Genomic DNA, 20,136 nt, shown 5'->3' on the forward strand with positions numbered 1-20,136 from the left:
CACTCCTGCCTCTGGACCAAAGTGGGAGGTTCTTCAATGCCTCTTCTCAGCTAGTGGTATGGCACTGCAACAGTAACAGTTTATATCTTGAAATTAGTACCTGATCACCTTTAGTAGAGGTGATCAGGTGCTAATTTCATCAGGTGTTAATATCCCATCAGTGGGCTGTAATGATGTGCACCCAGACTTAACAAGATAAATATGAGCTTGGGTCCCCACATTCCATGAATCAAAGAGCATGTGGCTAGCAGCAGCAAGAGCAATATGAGTCTCTGAAATGGTGTTTCCATCTGGCATCATGGTATTTTATCTTCTCCCCACATGCTTCTCACTGGCTCCCCAGTCCTCTCTTGGAGTGTGTTACTATTGCAACACACCATCTTTGCAAAAGCAGTACGGACAATGAAAAGAAGGGTGTAGAGGTTAAGAATGTTTATGCATAAAGTAAAATGGGATGAGCCTGAGTGTGTGTCCCAAAGAGGCCTGTGACCATCTCCCTCTAAAACACCTTTACAAGAACCATTTTTGGGAGCAACCTGGCAGAGTAGCACAGATCATAGAATCACAGAATTGTCTAGGTTGGAAGAGACCTTCAAGATCACCTAGTCCAACCTCTGACCTAACACTAAAAAGTCCTCCACTAAACCATATCGCTAAGCTCTACATCTAAACATCTTTTAAAGACCTCCAGGGATGGTGACTCAACAACTTCCCTGGGCAGCCTATTCCAATGCCTAACAACCCTTTCAGTAAAGAAGTTTCTCCTAACATCCAACCTAAACCTCCCCTGGTGCAACTTTAACCCAATTCCCTAATACATCCAGATACAATTCCCCACATTCTCCCAGATATAGTCACTGAAAAGTTTTCTTTGTATCATTATTATTGTTTATGCTTTATTGCTCATAACTTATGTCAGCAGGGTAATTCCATCTGTTTTCTTTCATGCACAATGATATAGCTGTAGATAGATGTGGTCCCTTTTGAAGAGAAGCACTTCCAACTGAACTGTTATTACAACATATAATTAAAATCTTTTGAGTCATGGCTAAAGTGCAAGGTATTCCAAAGTAAACTGAAGCTTTTAAGGTTCAAACAATCCTAATCAGCAGATTGTTTGTCAGTAAGAAATTTTTTACTCTTTTCACTCTTATTATTAGTGGTAATATAGTTCTCTGGAGAGAACATGTCTTTTTAACTGCCTTTTCACAGTTAAAAGACTGTATTTCACCTTGTGACACACACAAATACAAATCTTATTTTAGCTAGTTTTTCAGACATAGTAGCAGATTTTCTTCCAGAATACTAAGTGAACTCAACTGACCCCAAAATTGACCATTGTGGCAAAATCTCATTTACAATTTTTGTACAGCTTAGAAGTATTTTTGTGGCAATCTGGTGTTATTAAACTGCATCTCTACTGAACTGATGATCTCTTCTTCCTCCAAGGTGTCTGCATTCACAGGCCAGAATGTTTGTGGTCTTTTTTTTTTTTTTTTTTTTTCCCACAGAGTATAAGAAAGCTAATGCATCTCAGTCAATTATTGTCAGTGACCCTATCGCTGTGATCAAGGGGATTGAAAGGGCTAGTCGAATGCAGCAAATCAGCAGATGGTCACAGGACTGGTGCCACAGATAGAGGTTTGTCTGCTTTGACAGGGGCTTGCTTTGAGAAACCTGGTCTGTTGGGGTATGATGGCATCAGAGAGGGGATGACCATCTTCAGTCATAGGCTTGCCAAGGTGGTAAAGAGGGATTTAAAATACAGTTGCTGTGAGAAGGGAACCTCAGTCCATCCCACTACTCCCAGTTTGATGCCAGTGTCAGTGACAGATGCCCAGAGCCTGGAGAAGGATCACAGTTCATCAAGAGAGCACATGAAGAGCAGCACAGAGGAATTCCAGCCACACCAGCCAATAAACCAGCTTCATCAGGGGTCCAACTTAAATATCTCTACGATAACACATGCAATATGGGGAATAAATAAGAGCAGTTAGAGATGTGCACATGCCTGCAGGGCTATGACCTCTTTGGCATTATGGAGTCATGATGGGATGGCTCATGACTGGGGTGGAAGGATACAGGCAAGGACAGGCAAGAGAGATAAGGAGGGGTTGTTGCTCTCTATGTCAATGAGCAGCTGGAGTGCTTGGAGCTCTGCCTGGGTATGGATGAGGAACTGACAGAAAGCTTATGGGTCAGGGAGAGCAGGGAGGGGTGACATTATATTGGGTGTCTGCTACATGCCACCTGATAGATGATAGAGGAGCCAAAGAGGAGAGGTTCTATGCTGGACCTCATTCTCACCAAAAAAAAAAAAGGGTCTGGTGAGGAATATGAAACTCAAGTGCAGCTTTGGCTACACTGACCATGAAATTGTGCAGTTTGGGACTCAGAGGGCAGTGAAGAAGGAGCACAGCAAGCTCAGTACCCTGGACTTTGGGAGAGTAGACTTAGGCCTCTTCAGGGATCTGCTTGGTACAGTATCATAAGACAAAGGCCTGGAGGGAAGAGGGGCCCAAGAAACCTGATTAATATTCAAGGATCACCTCCTCCAAACTCAAAGCGACATATCCTAGTAAAGAGGAAGTCAGATAAAAAAAAAAAAAAAAAAAAAAAAAAAAAAGGCCTACAGAAGGTGGAAGCAATGACAGCCTGGGAGGAATAAATGAGCAAGCAGCGATCAGGTTAGGAAAGCTAAAGCCCTGTTAGAATTAAATTTGGCAAGGGATACAAGAAAGGCTTTTCCGTAAGTATATCAGTGATAAAAGAAAGACTAGAGAAATTGTGTCTCTTTCTGAAAAGAAATGGGGGAACTGGTTGCCTGGGAGATGGAGAAGGTTGAGGTACTCTCTGACTTTTTTGCCTTAGTCTTCACCAGCAAGGGTTCCAGCCCAAGTCCCAGAAGACAAAAGCAGGATCTGGGAGGATGATGAAACACCCACTGTTGGAGACCAGCTAAAGAACATGAAGGTGCAGTCCATGGGAACTAATAAGATACATACATGGCTTCTGAAGTAACTGGCAGATGAAGTTGCTAAGCCACTGTCCATCATATTTAAGTCATGGCAGTCCAGTGAAGTTTGCACTGACTGGAACAGGGAAAACATAGAACCCATTTTTAAAAAGGGAAAAGAGGAAGACCCAGGGAACTACAGGCCAATAAGTCTCACCTCTGTGCAAGATCATGGAGCAAATCCTCCTGGGAACTACACTAAGGCACATGAAAATAAGAAGGTGATTGGTGACAGCCAACATGGCTTCACTAAGGGTAGATTGTGCCAGATGAATCTAGTGGCCTTCCATATGAGGTTACAGCATTGGTGGATAGGAGAAGAGCAACTGACATCATCTACCTGGACTTGTGCGAAGCATTTGACACTGTCCGTATAATACCCTTGTCTCCAGATTGGAGATTTGATGGATGGACCACTTGGTGGGTAAGGAATTGGCTGGATGGTCTTACTCAAAGAGTTGAGGTCAACGATTCTGTGTCCAGGTGGAGATCAGTAACAAAGGGTGTTCCTCAGGAGTCATCATTGGGACTGGCACTGTTTAACATCTTTGTCTGCAATGTGGACAGTGGGATTCAGTGAAACCTCAGCAAATTTGCTGATGACACCAGGATGTGTGGTAAAGTCAACATGCTGTAGGGAAGGGATGCCATCCAGAGGGACCTTGACAGGCTTGAGAGGTAGGCCTGTGCAAAACTCATAAGCTCAAACTAGGCCAAGTGCAAGGTCCTGCATCTGGGCCAGAGCAACCCCAAGCATAAATACAGGCTGGGTGGAGAATGGAATGAGAGCAGCTCTGAGGAGAAGGACTTGGGAAATTTTGCTGATGAGAAGTTCAACTTGAGCCAGCAATGTGTGCTTGCAGCCCAGAAAGCTATCCATATCCTGGGCTGCATCAAAAGCAGCATGGCCAGCAAGTGGAGTGAGGTGATTCTCCCCCTGTGCTCTGTTCTTGTGAGAGCACACCTGGAGCACTGAGTCCAGCTCTGGGGCTCCCAGCACAAGGACAGAGATGTACTAGAGCAAGCCAAAAGGAACTCTACAAGGATGATCAAAGAGCTGGAATACCTCTCCTATGAAGACAGGCTGAGAGAGCAGTGATTGTCCAGCCTGGAGAAGAGAAGGCTCCTGGGAAACCTTATAGGGGCCTTCCATTACCTAAAGGGAGCATACAAAGCTGTGGAAAGAGTGTCTGGAAAGTTGCCTGGAAGAAAGGGATCTGGGGGTATTGGTTGATAGCCAGCTAAATATGAGCCAGCAGTGTGCTCAGGTGGACAAGAAGACCAACAGCATCCTGGCTTGTATCACAAGTGTGGCCAGCAGGTCTAGGGAAGTGATTGTCCATCTGTACTCAGTTCTGGAGAGACTGCACCTTGAATACTGTGTACACTTTTTGGCCCCTCAATACAATAAAGACAGTGAGGTGCTGGACCATGTCCAGAGAAGGACTACAAAGCTGGTGAAGGGTCTAGAGAACAAGTCTTATGAGAAGCAGTTGAGGAAATGGGGGTTATTTAGCCTAGAGAAAAGGCTCAGGGAAGACATAATCTTTCTCTACAACTACCTTAAAGGAGGTTGTAGTGAGTTGGGGGTCATTATGTTCTCCCCAGCAATAAATGATTGGACAAGAGGAAATGCCCTCAAGTTGTACCAGGGAAGGTCTAGGTTGGATATTAGGAAAAATTTCTTCACTGAAGGGTTGTGAAGAGTTGGAACAGGCTGCCCAGGAAAGTAGTCAAGTCACCATTGATGGAGGTATTCAGAAGATGTGTAGACATGGTGTTTAGGGATATGGTTTAACTCTAGACTTGGCAGTGCAAGGTTAACAGTTGGACTTGACAATCTTGTAGGTCTTTTACAACCTAAATGATTCTGTGTTTCTATAACAAAGCTGGAGAGGGACTCTTCATTAGGGACCATATTTATAGGACAATGAGTAAGGGTTTTAAACTTGTCGTGGTTCCGCTCGAGTGGGCAGCCAACCTCCACCACAGCCGCTCTCTCACTCCCCCTCCTCAAAGAGGAATAGGGAGAAAATATGTGAAAAGGGCTCAAGGGTTGAGACAAGGACGAGAAAAATCACGCAATAATTATTGTAACGGGCAAAACAGACTCAGCATAAGAAGATAGTAAGATTTATTGCTCATTACTAACAAGCTAGAGAAGTGAGAAACAAAGGAAAGAAACCAAAAGCACCTTCCCCCCCATCCACCCTCTTCCACCTCCTCCCCCCGAGCGGCGCAGGGGAACGGGGGAATGGGGGTTATGGTCAGTCTACAGCACTTCTTCTCTGCTGCTCCTTCTCAGTCACTCTCGTCCCCTGTGCTGTGGGGTCCCACCCACGGGATGCAGTCCTTGATGAACTGATCCGGCGTGGGCTTCCCACAGGCAGCAGCTCTTCCAGAACTGCTCCAGATATGGGTCCGTACCACGGGGTCCATCCCTCAGGAGAAAACTGCTCCAACCTGGCTCCCCTAAGGGCAGCAGCTCCTGCCAGGTAACCTGCTCCTGCGTGGTCTCCTCTCCACGGGCTACAGGTCTGGCCCGGAATCTGCTCCGGCAGGGGTCTTCCACAAGCGGCAGCCTCCGTTGGTGCAGGGCCACGTGCTCCACCGTGGTCTCCTCCACGGGCTGCAGCATGGAACCCTGCTCCACCATGGTATTCCATGGGCTGCAGGGGGACATCCCCTTCAGCTTCACCATGGTCCTCACCACAGGCCGCTGGGGACTTCTGCTCCGGTGCCTGGAGCACCTCTCCCCCTCCTTCTTCACTGACCTTGGCACCTGCAAGGCCGTTCCTTACTCCTCTCACTCTCCCAGCTGCTGTGTGGCGCAGCGTTTTTTTCCCTGTCTTAAATATGCTCTCACAGAGGTGCAAAACACCATCGCTTATTGGCTCAGTTCTGGAAAACAATGGGGCCCTTCCCAAACATGGGGCAGCTTCTAGATCTTTCTCACAGAAACCACCCCTATGGCTCCCTGCTACCAAAACCTTGCCACGTAAACCCACTACAAAACTAGAAAAGGGTATATTTATATTAGAAGAAATAATTTACTATGGGGGTGTTAAGGTACTGGAACAGTGTCCCTTCCAACCCAAACCATTCTATGATTCTATGATTAACCTGTAGGTTGTCTACAAAGAGAGAAACTACCAGAGACAACTGACACTATAAGAAATTAGATAGTGTTCAAGAAAAGCTATCTTCCTTCTCAGATGTTCCTATGATGATTTTGTACGTATGAAACAGTATAATCTTTAGTCTGCACTGCTATTCCTGATGAAGTTTTCTGAATGCTCAGATGAATTCTCAGTTTTGCACCAACAATTTAATAAACTAGCATGTGTTCAGAAGAGCTGCTGGCTTTTAAGCACGCCACTCATGGAGGATGCAGTCAAGAACTCTGTTGGATGCAGAGGATGTAGAAATCTGCTAATGTTGCTGTATCACCAAATTAGATTAGAGCAGCACCATGGGACTAGTGAGGGAAGAGTGCTTGTCAGGTATATACATTCACTTCTCACATCTTTGTGCTGTTTGTTTCATCAGGCAGATTTCTCTGCTTTACTGCTCATATCTCAAGGTGTGAAGTTGTGTAGGGTGAAAATGGAGCTACAAGACAACTTTTTGCATCTAGTCTTTGCTTTCTTTCTTTTGACAGAAAGTGTAGTGACAGATTATTTAGATCTTTCCCACTAGATCTATATTCCAATAAGAATGATAGAAGAAAGAAGTGCCAGAATTTCTCAGAAGTGTTGTAGAACTGAGCACACAAGTGACAAGGATTGCCTCTGATTGCTCACAGCATGGTAATCTCTTATTAGAATAACCATAGGTCTAGTAGGGACTTCTTATGAAAAAGTACTACCAATTATACCATTCTATCATTACTATCAGAATAGTAATCTATGCCATATTTGTTATATACAGTCTACAAAGATTCTCAATGTTGACAATTCCACAGACCTCTCATGTAATTTATTTCAAAAGCTAAAATAATCTAAGACTAGAATGATCATGAAAACAGTATGCCAAACTATACCATACTCCAACTGAGCCCCTGTAGTTATTGAAATAGGTCACTTCACAGCAGAAATGGTTAGAATGCCAGTAGTTCCGTGGAACATTGTATCTTATAAAGAAATTTCTAAACAGTTAATGAAGAACTTTTAGTTATTGATCCATGTAAAATGTTCATCATGTTAATTGAGTCTTCGCACAAAGAGTTTATATCTCACAGAATCACAGAATCACAGAATTTCTAGGTTGGAAGAGACGTCAAGATCATCGAGTCCAACCTCTGAGCAAAAATGTACTAAGTGCAGGCTTTGCACGCTTACAGAGGCAGGAGGAGGATGAAAGATAATAGAAATAAACTTAGATTTCTAATATATTAGAAATAAAAGAAATAAACTTAGAGCTTACAGTCAGTTTGATCATAGGATGTGACAGCTGTTCCAATCTTCATCTGTCCCATCAGTTCTGGGCTCCCGGTAAAAAAAAAAAAAAAAAAAAAAAAAAAAAAAAAAGAAAAAAAAAAGAAAAAGAGGGATCTCCTGATCTCCTGGAAAGAATCCAGCAGAGGGCCACAAAGGTGATGCAGGGCCTGGAGCATCTTCCCTATGAGGAAAGGCTGAGAGACCTGAGTTCAGACTTGAGAAAAGAAGACTAAGAGGGGATCTTGTTAATGTTTACAAATACCTTCAGGGTGGGAGACAGAAGGATTTGGCCAACCTCTTTTCAGTGGTTTGTGGGGACAGGAGAAGGGGTAAAGGCCACAAAACGGAGCACAGGAAGTTCTGCACCAACATGTAAAAGAACTTCTTCACAGCGAGGGTAACAGAATGCTGGAACAGGCTGCTCAGGGGTGGAGTCTCCTTCTCTGGAGATATTCAAGACCCATCTGGACACCTTCCTGGGCAATCTGCTCTAGGGAACCTACTTTGGCAAGTGGGTTGGACCTGATGATCTCCTGAGGTTCCTTCCAACCCCTACAATTCTGTGATTCTGTGATCTTTGAACTACATTGAGATTACACATTTCACATTTTTGAAAAACAAAATTTTGTAAAACAACCTCAAATTCAAAGGTGTTAAATGAGAAATTAATAGAATGATATACCAACAGCATTTATCAGTAGATCATTCAAATGATCTCAGTCTTCCCGTACTGTGAGCATACTCATTTCATCTTAGTGTCTGTTTCTAGGAGAAATGATAGACAAGAACAGGTGCATATTTTGCGGCTGTTTGGATGTATTATATCAATGGGATATAGAGCACATGTATTCAACTTACTGCTTTTCAGCACTCCATGCTGGGATTTTTAGATGGGTTCACAGCTTTTTGCTCTTTTGATTCTCATCTGTTGGCCACCCTTGGAAGAAATAAGCAGCCGCTTTGGCTACTGGTCTATCTTCCTTGGGATTATAACATTCTGCTCCCATTGACACCCAAATAACTGACTGCCTAGGTATGCAAGGTAGAGATCACTAGAAAGTAGAAAACAGATCCATTGGGACGTTCTTAAAAAATGTAAATTTAAAAATTGTCAATTGCCTTGACTTTTCTTTTGCATCACCAGTTGCACTGATATTCTGATATTCTTTTTTTTTTTTTTTTTTGAGAGAAAGGGAGAGAGAGTGTGCATGAGTTCTAAGGAAAAGGCTGTCAGTTCTTCCTATCTACAAAACTCTTCTATTCACATGAAAACAGGAACTACCTCTAAAAATAATAATAATTATTATATTTTTTCAAGGAGGTGGGGAAGATTTAAATTCAGTACTTAACTATATGGAGGTATAACTTTAAGTTAGTATTCTAGTAGTGTTGTTGCAGAACATGAATCAATGTTGAAAAGCAGGTTCCATCTGACTGGGTGTTATTACAAAGCTTACAATAATAATGCTTTAGCTAGATTACTGCTGCCCCGAGCGTACGAAAACTTCACATATAAACATCTAATTAACTGTCTTAAATCAAATAATCAAAACAATCACATTTTAATGAAATAAAAGTTTAGTGTGCTACAGGTTAATATGAAAAATATTTCTGCTATTCATATTACATTGCTGAAGTTAATGTTAACACGTCAGGCATAAGACAGTTTGGCTGGTTTGAGTTGTGTCTTTAACCAGTATAAATTAAAGCAGATCCGTGTGACTGAATGAAACTGTCATTTTACAATGACTAAAGGTTTGCTTCCTTGAGTACATGGTATATTTGTATTTTCACTTTTGCATACCCAATCTGCCAAGTTGTCTTTCTAATGAGTGAAACACGGAAATATCTTAAAGTAACTAAAATTTCCCCATGTATTTTTCTTTTTCCTGAGGGAATTATGAAGTCCTACAGGCACCTGATTTTTAAAGTTTCTGAGAAAAAATAGGGTAAGTTAATAATTCATTGTTGTCACCTAGGAAGAAGGAAAAAATTATTGTGACAAAAGTCTTCCTTGAAAATCAAGGACTTTTTCTAAGTAGCAGAATATTTATGACATTGAAACGGTGTGTAAAATAAATAAATATATAAACTTAATTATTAGAAATATTAAAATATTAATATAGATTTTATTTTTAAATGCATCAGGAGAACAGTATGGTAAGAAATACAAAATAACATTTTCATACTTTTTTGAGTTATTTCAGTGTGTTTGTAGATATATTGTCCTAAACCCAACATATTTTATAAAAAGACTTTTAAAAGAAATTTTTGACTATAATGAAGAACATAAAGACCTTAAACATTCCTCCCTACTCTCTCGAACACTTTTTCTGAGATAAATTCTGATAAATTCTTCCAGTTTTTTCTATTCATACAAGACTAAACACATTTTGAGGCATAATATTAGAGCAGAAATGCAAGGTGTCTGTTAGCAAAGTGATGCTAAATTTTCAAAATACACGAACCGATCTTTCTTACTTCAAGAGTATTATAGAAAACTAGAATAATGACATGTTTTATTGTTTGTTTATTTTATATAGGTAACAGATCTCTATTCCATTTACAGTTAGGTTCTGAATGAGTTTAATACTGCAGATATTTACATTTTATGACATTCATGTCATCATTGACTTCAGTTATTAACAGGGTCTTTAAAACGAATAGAGTACTGAAGTACCTGTCTGAAATGGGGAATTAATAAGAAGCACTGTTAAAATTAAAAACGACCAGCCCACTCATACAGAGAAAAAAGCACTTCAAGAGACCGTGTTCATTATGACATATCAGTGGTTTCTAGACATTACTGTTCAGCAACAATGCAGAAATTGTACATATTCTTTGTGCTTAGAACAGAAACTACATTAGTTAGCAAAAGCTGTCTTGTAATGCTTGTCACCCGAAATTGCATGTACCTATGTGGACACCACTTGAATTGTTAAAGTCAGTGCATTTGCATACACAAATGTTTCAAGGACAAAATGATGGGCCCACTTGTAGCTCCTTTGAAAAAAACTTGCCCTAAGACAGTTTGCACAGATTAGATTAAATAGAGCTGGAAGTAGTTTATTAATCATAAATCTTAGCATATTCCCATGACCTAGCATATCACACACAGGAATTACACTACTATAAATATTTGAAAATCTGAAGAAAATCCAACTAATATTGTATCCTGCTAAGGGATTGGGCCAAACATCACCTTTTTTTTCTAATCAGGTCAACAATATTAAAATAAAACACTCCATCTAGTGTGATGCTATAAAAAATGTATATAAAGTAGATGGTATTCTGGTTATTTAAGTGGTTTTACTATAATAACTCATATTCATTTTCTGTGAGATTTAGAGGCTTGTACATCTATTATGAAGGAGTGAGAGAAAGCACAGGGAAATGAGAGAGCTCACAGTCATTCAAGGAGAAATAAAAGTTTCAGCTATTTACAACTACTTGTCCTGATTCCTTGTAATCTACATTAAAGAATACTGACAGGTCCCATATCCAAGCTAATGTGAAATGACAGATTGCTCAGATCCAAACATTCTAAAGGGCCACAGGCTAAGTGAGTCAGAGCAGCTTCTCTGCATTTGCATCTTAAAGGTTCTTAATTCCAATATACACGCAAACCAATTTCATACTTCTTTTTTAGACCCCGCTGTGAAATATGGGGGAAAAAATTCTAACCACTTGAATAACTTATAATCTTCTTTTACCTATTTTATGTGTGTTCAAGTTTACAAAACTGCTGACTAAATCTTTAATGAATTTCTCATTAATGCTCCCCTGATTGCTTTGATTTTTATTAGCCCTATAAAAATAACTTTAGTGTGGAAGAGTCAAAAGCACAAAATAAATAAATAAATAAATAACAGAAATACAGAAAGGCAAAAGTAGGCATAGCTTAATCAAACTACTCATTGCTACTTATTACTTTTCATCCCCTATGAAAAATGCCCACATATTTGGCTTTTTTTTTGTTTGCTTTTTTAATATACATATGTATATATTTCAAAAAACATAAAGCTCCAAATATAATCTGCCTGGATTTCATTTTTATTAGTGTCCCCTCTATTACTCTCCAATAAGATTCTAAAGACTGTATAGTAATTATAACTTTTTCTGTGTTCAACCACTCATCTCCTTCTACATATGGACTTCAGGGTCCATCACAGAATTTAAAACAAAACCTAGCCACTGCATCAGTACCTCTGTTTGTGAGAATCTGTTAGGAATGATCCAACAGAATCAGAGAGTTTCCCCTTCTCATTATCTTAATCTTGATAGAAGACTCTGCTCACCAATTTTACATGTGATAGGAAGAACAAATGCACATTCTGACCCTGGTGAATCAAGGTAAAACTGTCCCTGATGATAAAGACGGCTGAGATTTTCCACCCTCTAAACCAGTATATCCTCTATTGACTCTAGATAATATCTGAGAACTTTCTTACTGAATGGTAACAGATATTAACAAGGAAATATATTTTTTGAAGCACAGCAAAGCAATAAGAGGATATGGACTATTAATTCATTTCATTTATCCTTAAGAACTTAAAGGGAAAATAATCATCAATAACATATCAGGAAGAATAGACCTCCTTGTTTTACATGAAGACAGTGATGACTGCATGTCCTCCTTCTTTATCCTTTCCCTCAAAATAAGGCAAAATATTACAGCCACTCTCACAAGTTTGTTTTCTGAGAATAAAACAGCAGTAAGGAAGAAACTTGGAATTTTTAAAATCAAAACAATGTAAAATGAGAGAGACTTTTTTATGCCACACTAGTATTTTTGATATGAGCAACTCTTAAACATTGTTTTACACGGTCCTCTTTGCTAAATCATAACACACCTGAAGGAGCCTAAACTTTGTCATTCACATTTGTGGGGACCTCATATTCTGTTCATCATCAGTTTTCTCTACCTCTCTGCCAGTCAACCCTGAAGGCATTTCTAGTTGGCAAGCAGAGGACTTCCAAACACCTTCAAACATCTTCAAGGAAATATCCAGCATTTCTTGTAAGTGTAATTTATATTCATCAGCTTCTTAGAAGACAGCCTCAAATAATACCTTTCTAATCACCAGAACAAATCAATTTCTCACATGCAAATGATATGAATGTTCATTCTTCCAAATAAAAAATCACATCTTTATAAAGTATCTTACCTTCCCTGATACATACTTTATTGGTAAAAGAGTAAAATTGATGAAAGGGTTGATCTGTGTGAGCTAATGCATTTTTATTTAAAAGAATGTACTAAAAATGTTTCCAATCTTAAGTGTTACTGCTGAACAGGAGCTTTGAATAGATTGCAAATGTTTTTACAGTGAAAATATTCAATTGAAAATATTGTCTGAAAACTATAATTACTGATCATTTTGCAGCCTTCCAATGTCAATCTAAATCCAATCCTTAAGCCTTAAGAAAAAAAAAAACAAAAAAAAAAAAAACAAAACAAAAAAAAAAAAAAAAACATTCTTATGCATGCTTTTATGGTTTTATAACAATTCTCAATTTAGTTTACTGAATTATTCTGTAATTAAAAAAGTTTACTTTATAGAAAGGCTATATGTATAGAAAGGTTAATATGTATTTTCAAACTTGTTGATATTCCAGACAAGAAAATCACAGGCTTTGCAAGCTGGGCACTCAATGGCTGTAGTACTTCAAATGAATTCATAGTGGGAAAGTATAATATAAACAGACATCATATACACTTAGAAAATCACATTCAATTTCAGTTTAGCTCTTTTCATTGTCAATCAATATCTTTAGCTTCATGGGTATACAGTATGCTGTGAAGCATGTGGTTAACTGATTTCTGAGAGAGCAGGTATTCAAGTTCAAAGACCAGCATCATATTTGGTACTCACCACCACCATCAGCAGCAGAATTTATATGCTTTAATTCTTCAGACTGTCTCTGAGATTACACCACCTATTTAAGTCATCTGCCCCTCCCTTTCTCTCTCCCTCCCAGATTCCTACTGCCCTTTGAGAGTACCCTGGATCACATCCAGACTTCCAAAAGACATGGTTACACAAACCTATATGTCTGTGCCATAAGCATCTCATAGGTTTTGTATAGCATTTCTCAGCCCTATACAGGTGTCTTGGATACCTTTGGACTATTTCAGTATGAATGAAAAGGAGCAAATTCACAGAGCGTAAGTTGCCACTGTCCACAGTGCCTGATTCAGGGTTTCTCTTCACAGGAGCTTTATTCCCATCCCATGTCTTGGATACATATTTGTGGCCAAAAACTGATGCAATCCTTAAGAATACCTCTCAATTTCAGCTGAAAGTTTAGTTCATGAGTTTATAGACTGCTTCTTGATATCAGTCTATAAAGCCAGAATAAGGGGAGGAAATGGGGGAATTCACTTCTGAACCACACTTTTGATGTAAACAGCAGTTGTGATTCTGTGCCTCACATGATGTCAGGTGATAATAGGCATTTATATTTGGGGAACTTTCTCAAGATTTGAGGGTGAGATTCAGTTCTAGGTCGAGATATCTGAGTTTAGATATCCATAATATGAAATACATGTGGCATTTTATTACTGTCAATAGAAACAGTACTGATTCTATGTGAAAGATACATGAATTAACATGTGCTCATCTCACCTTATCTTTCATTTTATAAGCATCTTCCTTCCTGGTTATCCTGATAATAGAGCTCCTGAGTGCTAGCTCTATTAAAATTAATATTTCTGAATAATTATGATATTAGTACTGATGTTTGACCTATATTCCAGGTTACGTTTTCTCAGTTCCTTAACTATAAACACTTCCATAATGAGCTGCTGGTTAGTATCTGCTATATTCTAGGGTTGCATTTACCTTTGTTGTATAGTACTGTTAGTCCAGAGCAACATCCACTACTTTTCTATGAATGTAATTCTCAGTCACCAAAGCCCTCCTGTTTGGTACTTGCTGCATCAGTGTACTGTTTGTTTCAGCAAATTTCTAGCATCCTTCTTTTTGTATCCTTGTCATTATGAAAAATAAGATGATATTTCAAAGACCCAGCTCTCTTTCAACAAAATTTATTTTCCTCTCCTGTTCAGACAGTTCCTTAACCATCTCAAATTTCTGTATTAAACTTGTTTAAACAGTCATGTGAATTCCAATAGCCTCATCACTGAACACTTAGAAGATGAAATTTGCATTCACTTTCTCTAGAAAATATTTATCTTATTAAATGTTATAATAATTTTGTCTTGCCCTGAAGTTTTATGTTAGTTAAATCATGTTGAATTTTATATCCTGTCCATTTGCTGTTATTATCCCAATTATTCTTTTTACTAATATTATTGCTAAAAGTCTTTTTTGCTTTTGGTATTAAACCAGCATATTTACTGATTCCAAGACATCAATTCTCATATCTTTTTCTCCACATTATTATGTAGACAATTTTTTCTACAGAGAGAGTAAGATTATATGCCATTTTTTTTTCAGAGTCCTTGGATGGACAACACTTATCTCCATTAGGTTTTGCTTAAACTTAGATACAATAATCTCCAAACTATCACCTTGATCCATCTCTTCTCTATACCTTCATCTATAATCATAATCTTTCCCTCAGTTTATAATGTGTTGTTTTGTGTGTTTTGTTTTGTTTTGTTTTCCTGAATTGTTCAATTGTTCTTAACTGTACTCCAACCTCATTTCTTCTCTCTTTGCTACCCTTCTGTTTATAATGTTAAAAAAAACCTTTTGCTACAGAATTTTCTTATTAAAATATGTTGACATACTACACGGGTGGTGTCTCCATGACAGATATTTGCAGGGAGGGAGGGAGAAGTCGGTGTTTCTGCAAGTGTTATGTGAATAAATAAAGCATTTCAGTTTTCATCATAACCAAACCCTGGCTTTTTTCCCAAACACAAAAAGGGAGAACAAATGAATGTTAGGTATTTTAAGGAAAGTATTAATTTCCGAGTCAGATAATTCACCAGCAAATGTGTTTGCAATTTCTTTGATTGAGCAATTATTCTTTTCCTCATGAAAGAATAGAAAAGAGCTTCCAAGAGCTTTTAGCTAAATAGAATAGTAGTTGATTATATGTATAAGATTCATTCATCTTCCATATGCATCTAACTTTCTTTTCTTCCAAGATCAGAATGAAAAACAGTTTTATATCATGACTTATGTTGTGTATAAGCTTTTATAATTTGTAAACATTGCAGGAGTGTCCTTTCACTTGTCTGATGCTGACAGTATGATGACAACTATTACTGTTCTGCAAAGGCTACTATCATACTAATAATACAATGTCCTCAGAGCATTGATCACCAAGTATCTTGAGAAGAAATATACAAAAGCCTACTTGCACCAAGAAGAAAAGAAGGAAGCTTACATCCCAATCAGTTCTTAAACCAGATACCATTCTAGTGAAACATGTACTCCTTTTTACTTCAGATGTGAAACCAGTCACAGGTGTGAAATATTGTAACAAAACTTTCCCATTTGCATTAATAAATAAATAAATAGTTAGATAAAAGGAAGCTCAAAATTCTGATACAAAGCAGTTATCTAATATAATTTTGCTTTCTAAAAAATTACTTTTAGACAAGTAATATAACTCAAAAACTGATATATATTAGTTTAGGGTAAGAGGGGACATAGAGCATCATATTGTACTGCGGAATTTGTTGACGTCTTTTCTTTGCTCCATTCACATTTGAAGCTATTTAGCTATTATTATTATTATTTTATTTTATTTTTTGCTGAGAACAGTAAGTATTTTTACACCTGAAGTGAATAACTGTACATTCTCTCATGAGAATTAAATTCTGTTTTCTCCACCACTATTTCTATAAATGTCATATAATAAAACACCAAAGTCAGAGAATGGAGTGTTGTTGTTGTTGTTGTTGTCGTTTTTCCTGACAGTAAAAAATTAATATTTTTCATTTTGGTGATTTTTCTCATATTGGTGATTTGGTTTGAACACATAATTGAATCTTAAGTATTTATTTAATCACTGCTAATTTAAACAAAACTCAGTTTTGCACTTTAAGGTGTCCAACCTACAAAGGGAATTCTTTCCATTTATTGTTTGTTGAAGAGCCCAACACAGACCTGTTAATAAGGGTGGTGAGAAATCCTTACTCCTGGTGAAACACTTTTCTATGAAGAATAAACTATAACACTGCAGTCTCCGCAATTTCTGACCTCAACACAATATTCCCAGCAGAAGGAATATTACTCACTACTTTAACAAAAATCTTTACTGTAGAGTTATATCTAAAAATCCAGCCATCATTGTGAAAGGCCACCTACCCACTTAGATACTTTAATACAGATAGAGATCTTAATCTTACTTTCAAAATACAGGAGAAGGAAGCACTCCTTCACCTCCTCCACTTCTATGTGATACCTGAAAGCATTTACTGAGAATTATCTTCCGTCAGTGTCCATGCCTGCTTCCAACCCATACCTCCTATGTTGTTTGGAGAATCCTAACAACCACCCAGCATATTAATAAGAGTTCAATATCTGCAAGCAGGGTTTGGCTTAATTGCCATTTAAGATATGCCATTTAGCCTTGCAGTTCTCTTTCAGGACAGAAGTAATGTTTTTATTATTGTTATTGGGTTTTGTTTGTTTGTTTTGTTTTGTTTTAATGTTCTTCCATTTTGTTTTGTTTTAATGTTCTTCCAGGGCTGCAGATTTAACATAAATTCTGTGGCTTTGTTTCTTTTAGATCAGTTAAAGCATGTTAATTTGTACTTAGTATAGCTTAATATATTTTATGACTAATACAGTGTAAGCAAAGACAAAATCTGAAATTCCCAAGTGTAAATGACTAAATATTTCTAGTGAGTATACTTAAGTGAGGTTATTCAAATAAGAAATGTGGTGAAACTGGAATCATACTAGACTCAATTTAAAAAAAAATTCTAAACTACAAAAAAGTGGAGATTATTTAAGTGTCTATGCTACACTGTGTAGTAATGTCATCAATCGTACTTTGACTAGATATAATTAATTTTATGTGTTGTTTTGTTTTTGTTTTTGTTTTTGTTTTCTTTTTCCAGTTCTCTTTTACATTTTGCTTTCCATTCCTCTTAGATTTGGTTTATAAGATTTTATTTTATTTTAATGAAATATCTTGTGGTTAATTTGACAAAATATAACAGTGAAACTTTAAACACAAATTATGAAGAATCACCTTTTTACTCTTTACAAAATATTCATTAATATTCACCATGGATATGTGTTAAAAGATACTAATCCACTGATGGCTCCTTGTAACTTTATGAATTAAAGAAAAAGGAGTAAAATGGGGTTATTACAAACCTTTTGAAACAGGAGATTATCACAATTATCATCTTCCTCATCCCTAACTACAGAGGCAGCAGGCCTTAATCTTATTTATTAGCTGTAAAATTTATCATCATGAAATTTGGCTGCTAGGAATGGAGATATATTTATGTATTTTTCGTTTTCAGGATAACTATTCTTCCACATGGGAGCCTACGAATCGTGAATGCTTCTAAATCTGATGAAGGACGGTATTTATGCCAAGGTGTAAATGTATTTGGATCTGCAGAAATCATTGCATCAGTATCTGTTAAAGGTATGACAAAAAACTTTGGTGTTATTGATGATATCTCATTGCTAATATTTGCATACATATTAAATCAACCAGATCATCACAAATAGTTCCATAAAATTAAAAACAAAAAAAGAAAAAAAAAAAAAAAAAAAGGAGAGAAGGGAGAGAGAGGAAGAAAAAATAAAAATCAATATCCCTTTTAACATATCTTATCTTTGGGATCTCACTTGCTTTCTGAAGAGGAATCCCCTTTCTAAAGAGGATTGAAGTCTGGAGGAAAAAAAAAAAAATGTATCAATGAACATTCTAAGGACTGAGTCACGATTAATTTTTAAGCCACATTTTTTCTCACTTTGTAGGTGACTTCTTATATTGCTTTTCATTTTAGATGTTCAATGGTCATCTTTGTGTATTTATGCCTGGATTTTTTTTTATTATTTTTCATTTATTTTTTACGAGACAAAACAATACAATCACAATATTCCAGGTGTTACAGCTTTAAAAGCAAGCAAATGTATACATATGTGTATATATATATGTATATTTCAGTATTTAGAACTATATATTTTGAAAAAAAAAAAAAAGCAAAAAGCAATAAATGCAGGGTCTGAGTAAACCAAGCAGAACTTAAAAACATTATATTCATGCCTTGCCATAACTAGACTTCCATTGAAATGTTCTTTATCCTTCTGTATTTCAAGAACCAACAAGAATAGAGCTGACTCCCAAGAAGATAGAGTTAACAGTTGGAGAAAGCATTGTCCTCAGTTGCAAAGCCCTTCATGACAGCACACTAGATGTCACTTTCTATTGGACACTTAATGGGCAGCCAATTGACTTTGATAAAGAAGGTGGACACTTTGAAAGCATCAAGGCAGTAAGTGATCATATGTATGGTTTTATGTGTGCTGCAAAGTGATAAAAATTTATTTTACATGTTTTTTACATGATTTTTCATGCCTTCCATGTACAAAAGTCTAACAAAATTGAAAGATAACTTGTTTCACTAATGTTGGAAAGAAATTACAGCTAGAAGAGGTACAAACTTCAGGTTACTAGAGTTAATTCTTCATCTGTTAGTATTAGTGAGGTACCTGTTGATCTTTGTGAGGGAACAGAAAGTAGTTTGAATCTAACCTTCCTTGCATAATTCTATTGATTTTAATACAAAAAGGATGCTGCTATAAACTTTATCTTTCTTACAGATAGTATGGTTGTTGGAATGTACTTACCTCCCAATGTTTTTATTTATTTAGCTCATATTTTTTTTATCTGAATAACAAGGACTATGTTTTATTCTCCAGCCTTCTCTCTGCCACCACCATCCCTTGCCCACCTCCCCCCCTTGCGCCCCCCCCGCCCCCCCAAGTAGATTCTAGCTGTGCAACTGCTATTAAAGTTAATAAAAATCATATGGAAAAATATGCATACAAATTATATATATTAAAAACAAAAATAATTTAATATGATCAAATAGTATGATAAAGTAACATGAGCCCGTCCCATGTAAAACTGTTTGAACTTTTCTTAGTAGAAAGAAATTTCTTAATGTGAATGAGTATGGAAATAAAAGCTACAGACATTTACTTCAATTTAGCCATTAATGAAATGTAAATCAAATGTCCATGCTATGTTAACAGAATAATGAACCTCACAAAGGTCAGGAACTTTTAAAAGTCAATGTGTCTAATTTGAGCACAATGTAGCAAAGTTAACTTTGCATTAGAAATCTTGTCAGTGACAATCAATTTATTCCTCTGCTTGGCTTTATATGTTATACTGTATTCATTTTGTATGCGTGTTGGTGGTGAGGGATTTGTTTTTTTGTTTGTTTGTTTTCATTTTTGTTTTTGAAAACAAAAACAAAACAAAAGTTTGACTTCAATAAGCTTTGCCATTGAAAAATATTAGTAAGGTGTGAAGGTTCTTAGCGTACTTTTCTTCATCAAAAATCCAATATTCAAAATCCAATACTAAATATTTAAGAAGGAAAAACTGTAACTTCCTTCCTTTTCTCTCTTTCTTCCTTTTTTCCTCTTTTACTTCAAATTTAAAACATCTTATAATTCAAGAAAACACCTATCCTTATGGTTTAAATCAAGTTATTTCAAA

The 20,136-nt window shown here is 37.1% G+C and overlaps 1 protein-coding gene across 2 annotated transcripts in view; it reads left to right on the plus strand.

Moving 5' to 3' along the window:
- Window positions 1-20,136, plus strand: part of CNTN5 (contactin 5) — a 686,534-nt gene that overhangs the window by 597,392 nt on the left and 69,006 nt on the right. For both annotated transcript variants that reach the window (XM_068669732.1, XM_068669723.1), the window contains exons 14-15: window positions 17,918-18,045; window positions 18,726-18,901. In XM_068669732.1, coding sequence (XP_068525833.1) covers window positions 17,918-18,045; window positions 18,726-18,901 — 304 coding nt within the window. The remainder of the gene's footprint in view (window positions 1-17,917; window positions 18,046-18,725; window positions 18,902-20,136) is intronic.

This window comes from Anas acuta, chromosome 1 (genome assembly GCF_963932015.1).
Source record: "Anas acuta chromosome 1, bAnaAcu1.1, whole genome shotgun sequence".
Lineage (NCBI taxonomy): Eukaryota > Metazoa > Chordata > Aves > Anseriformes > Anatidae > Anas > Anas acuta.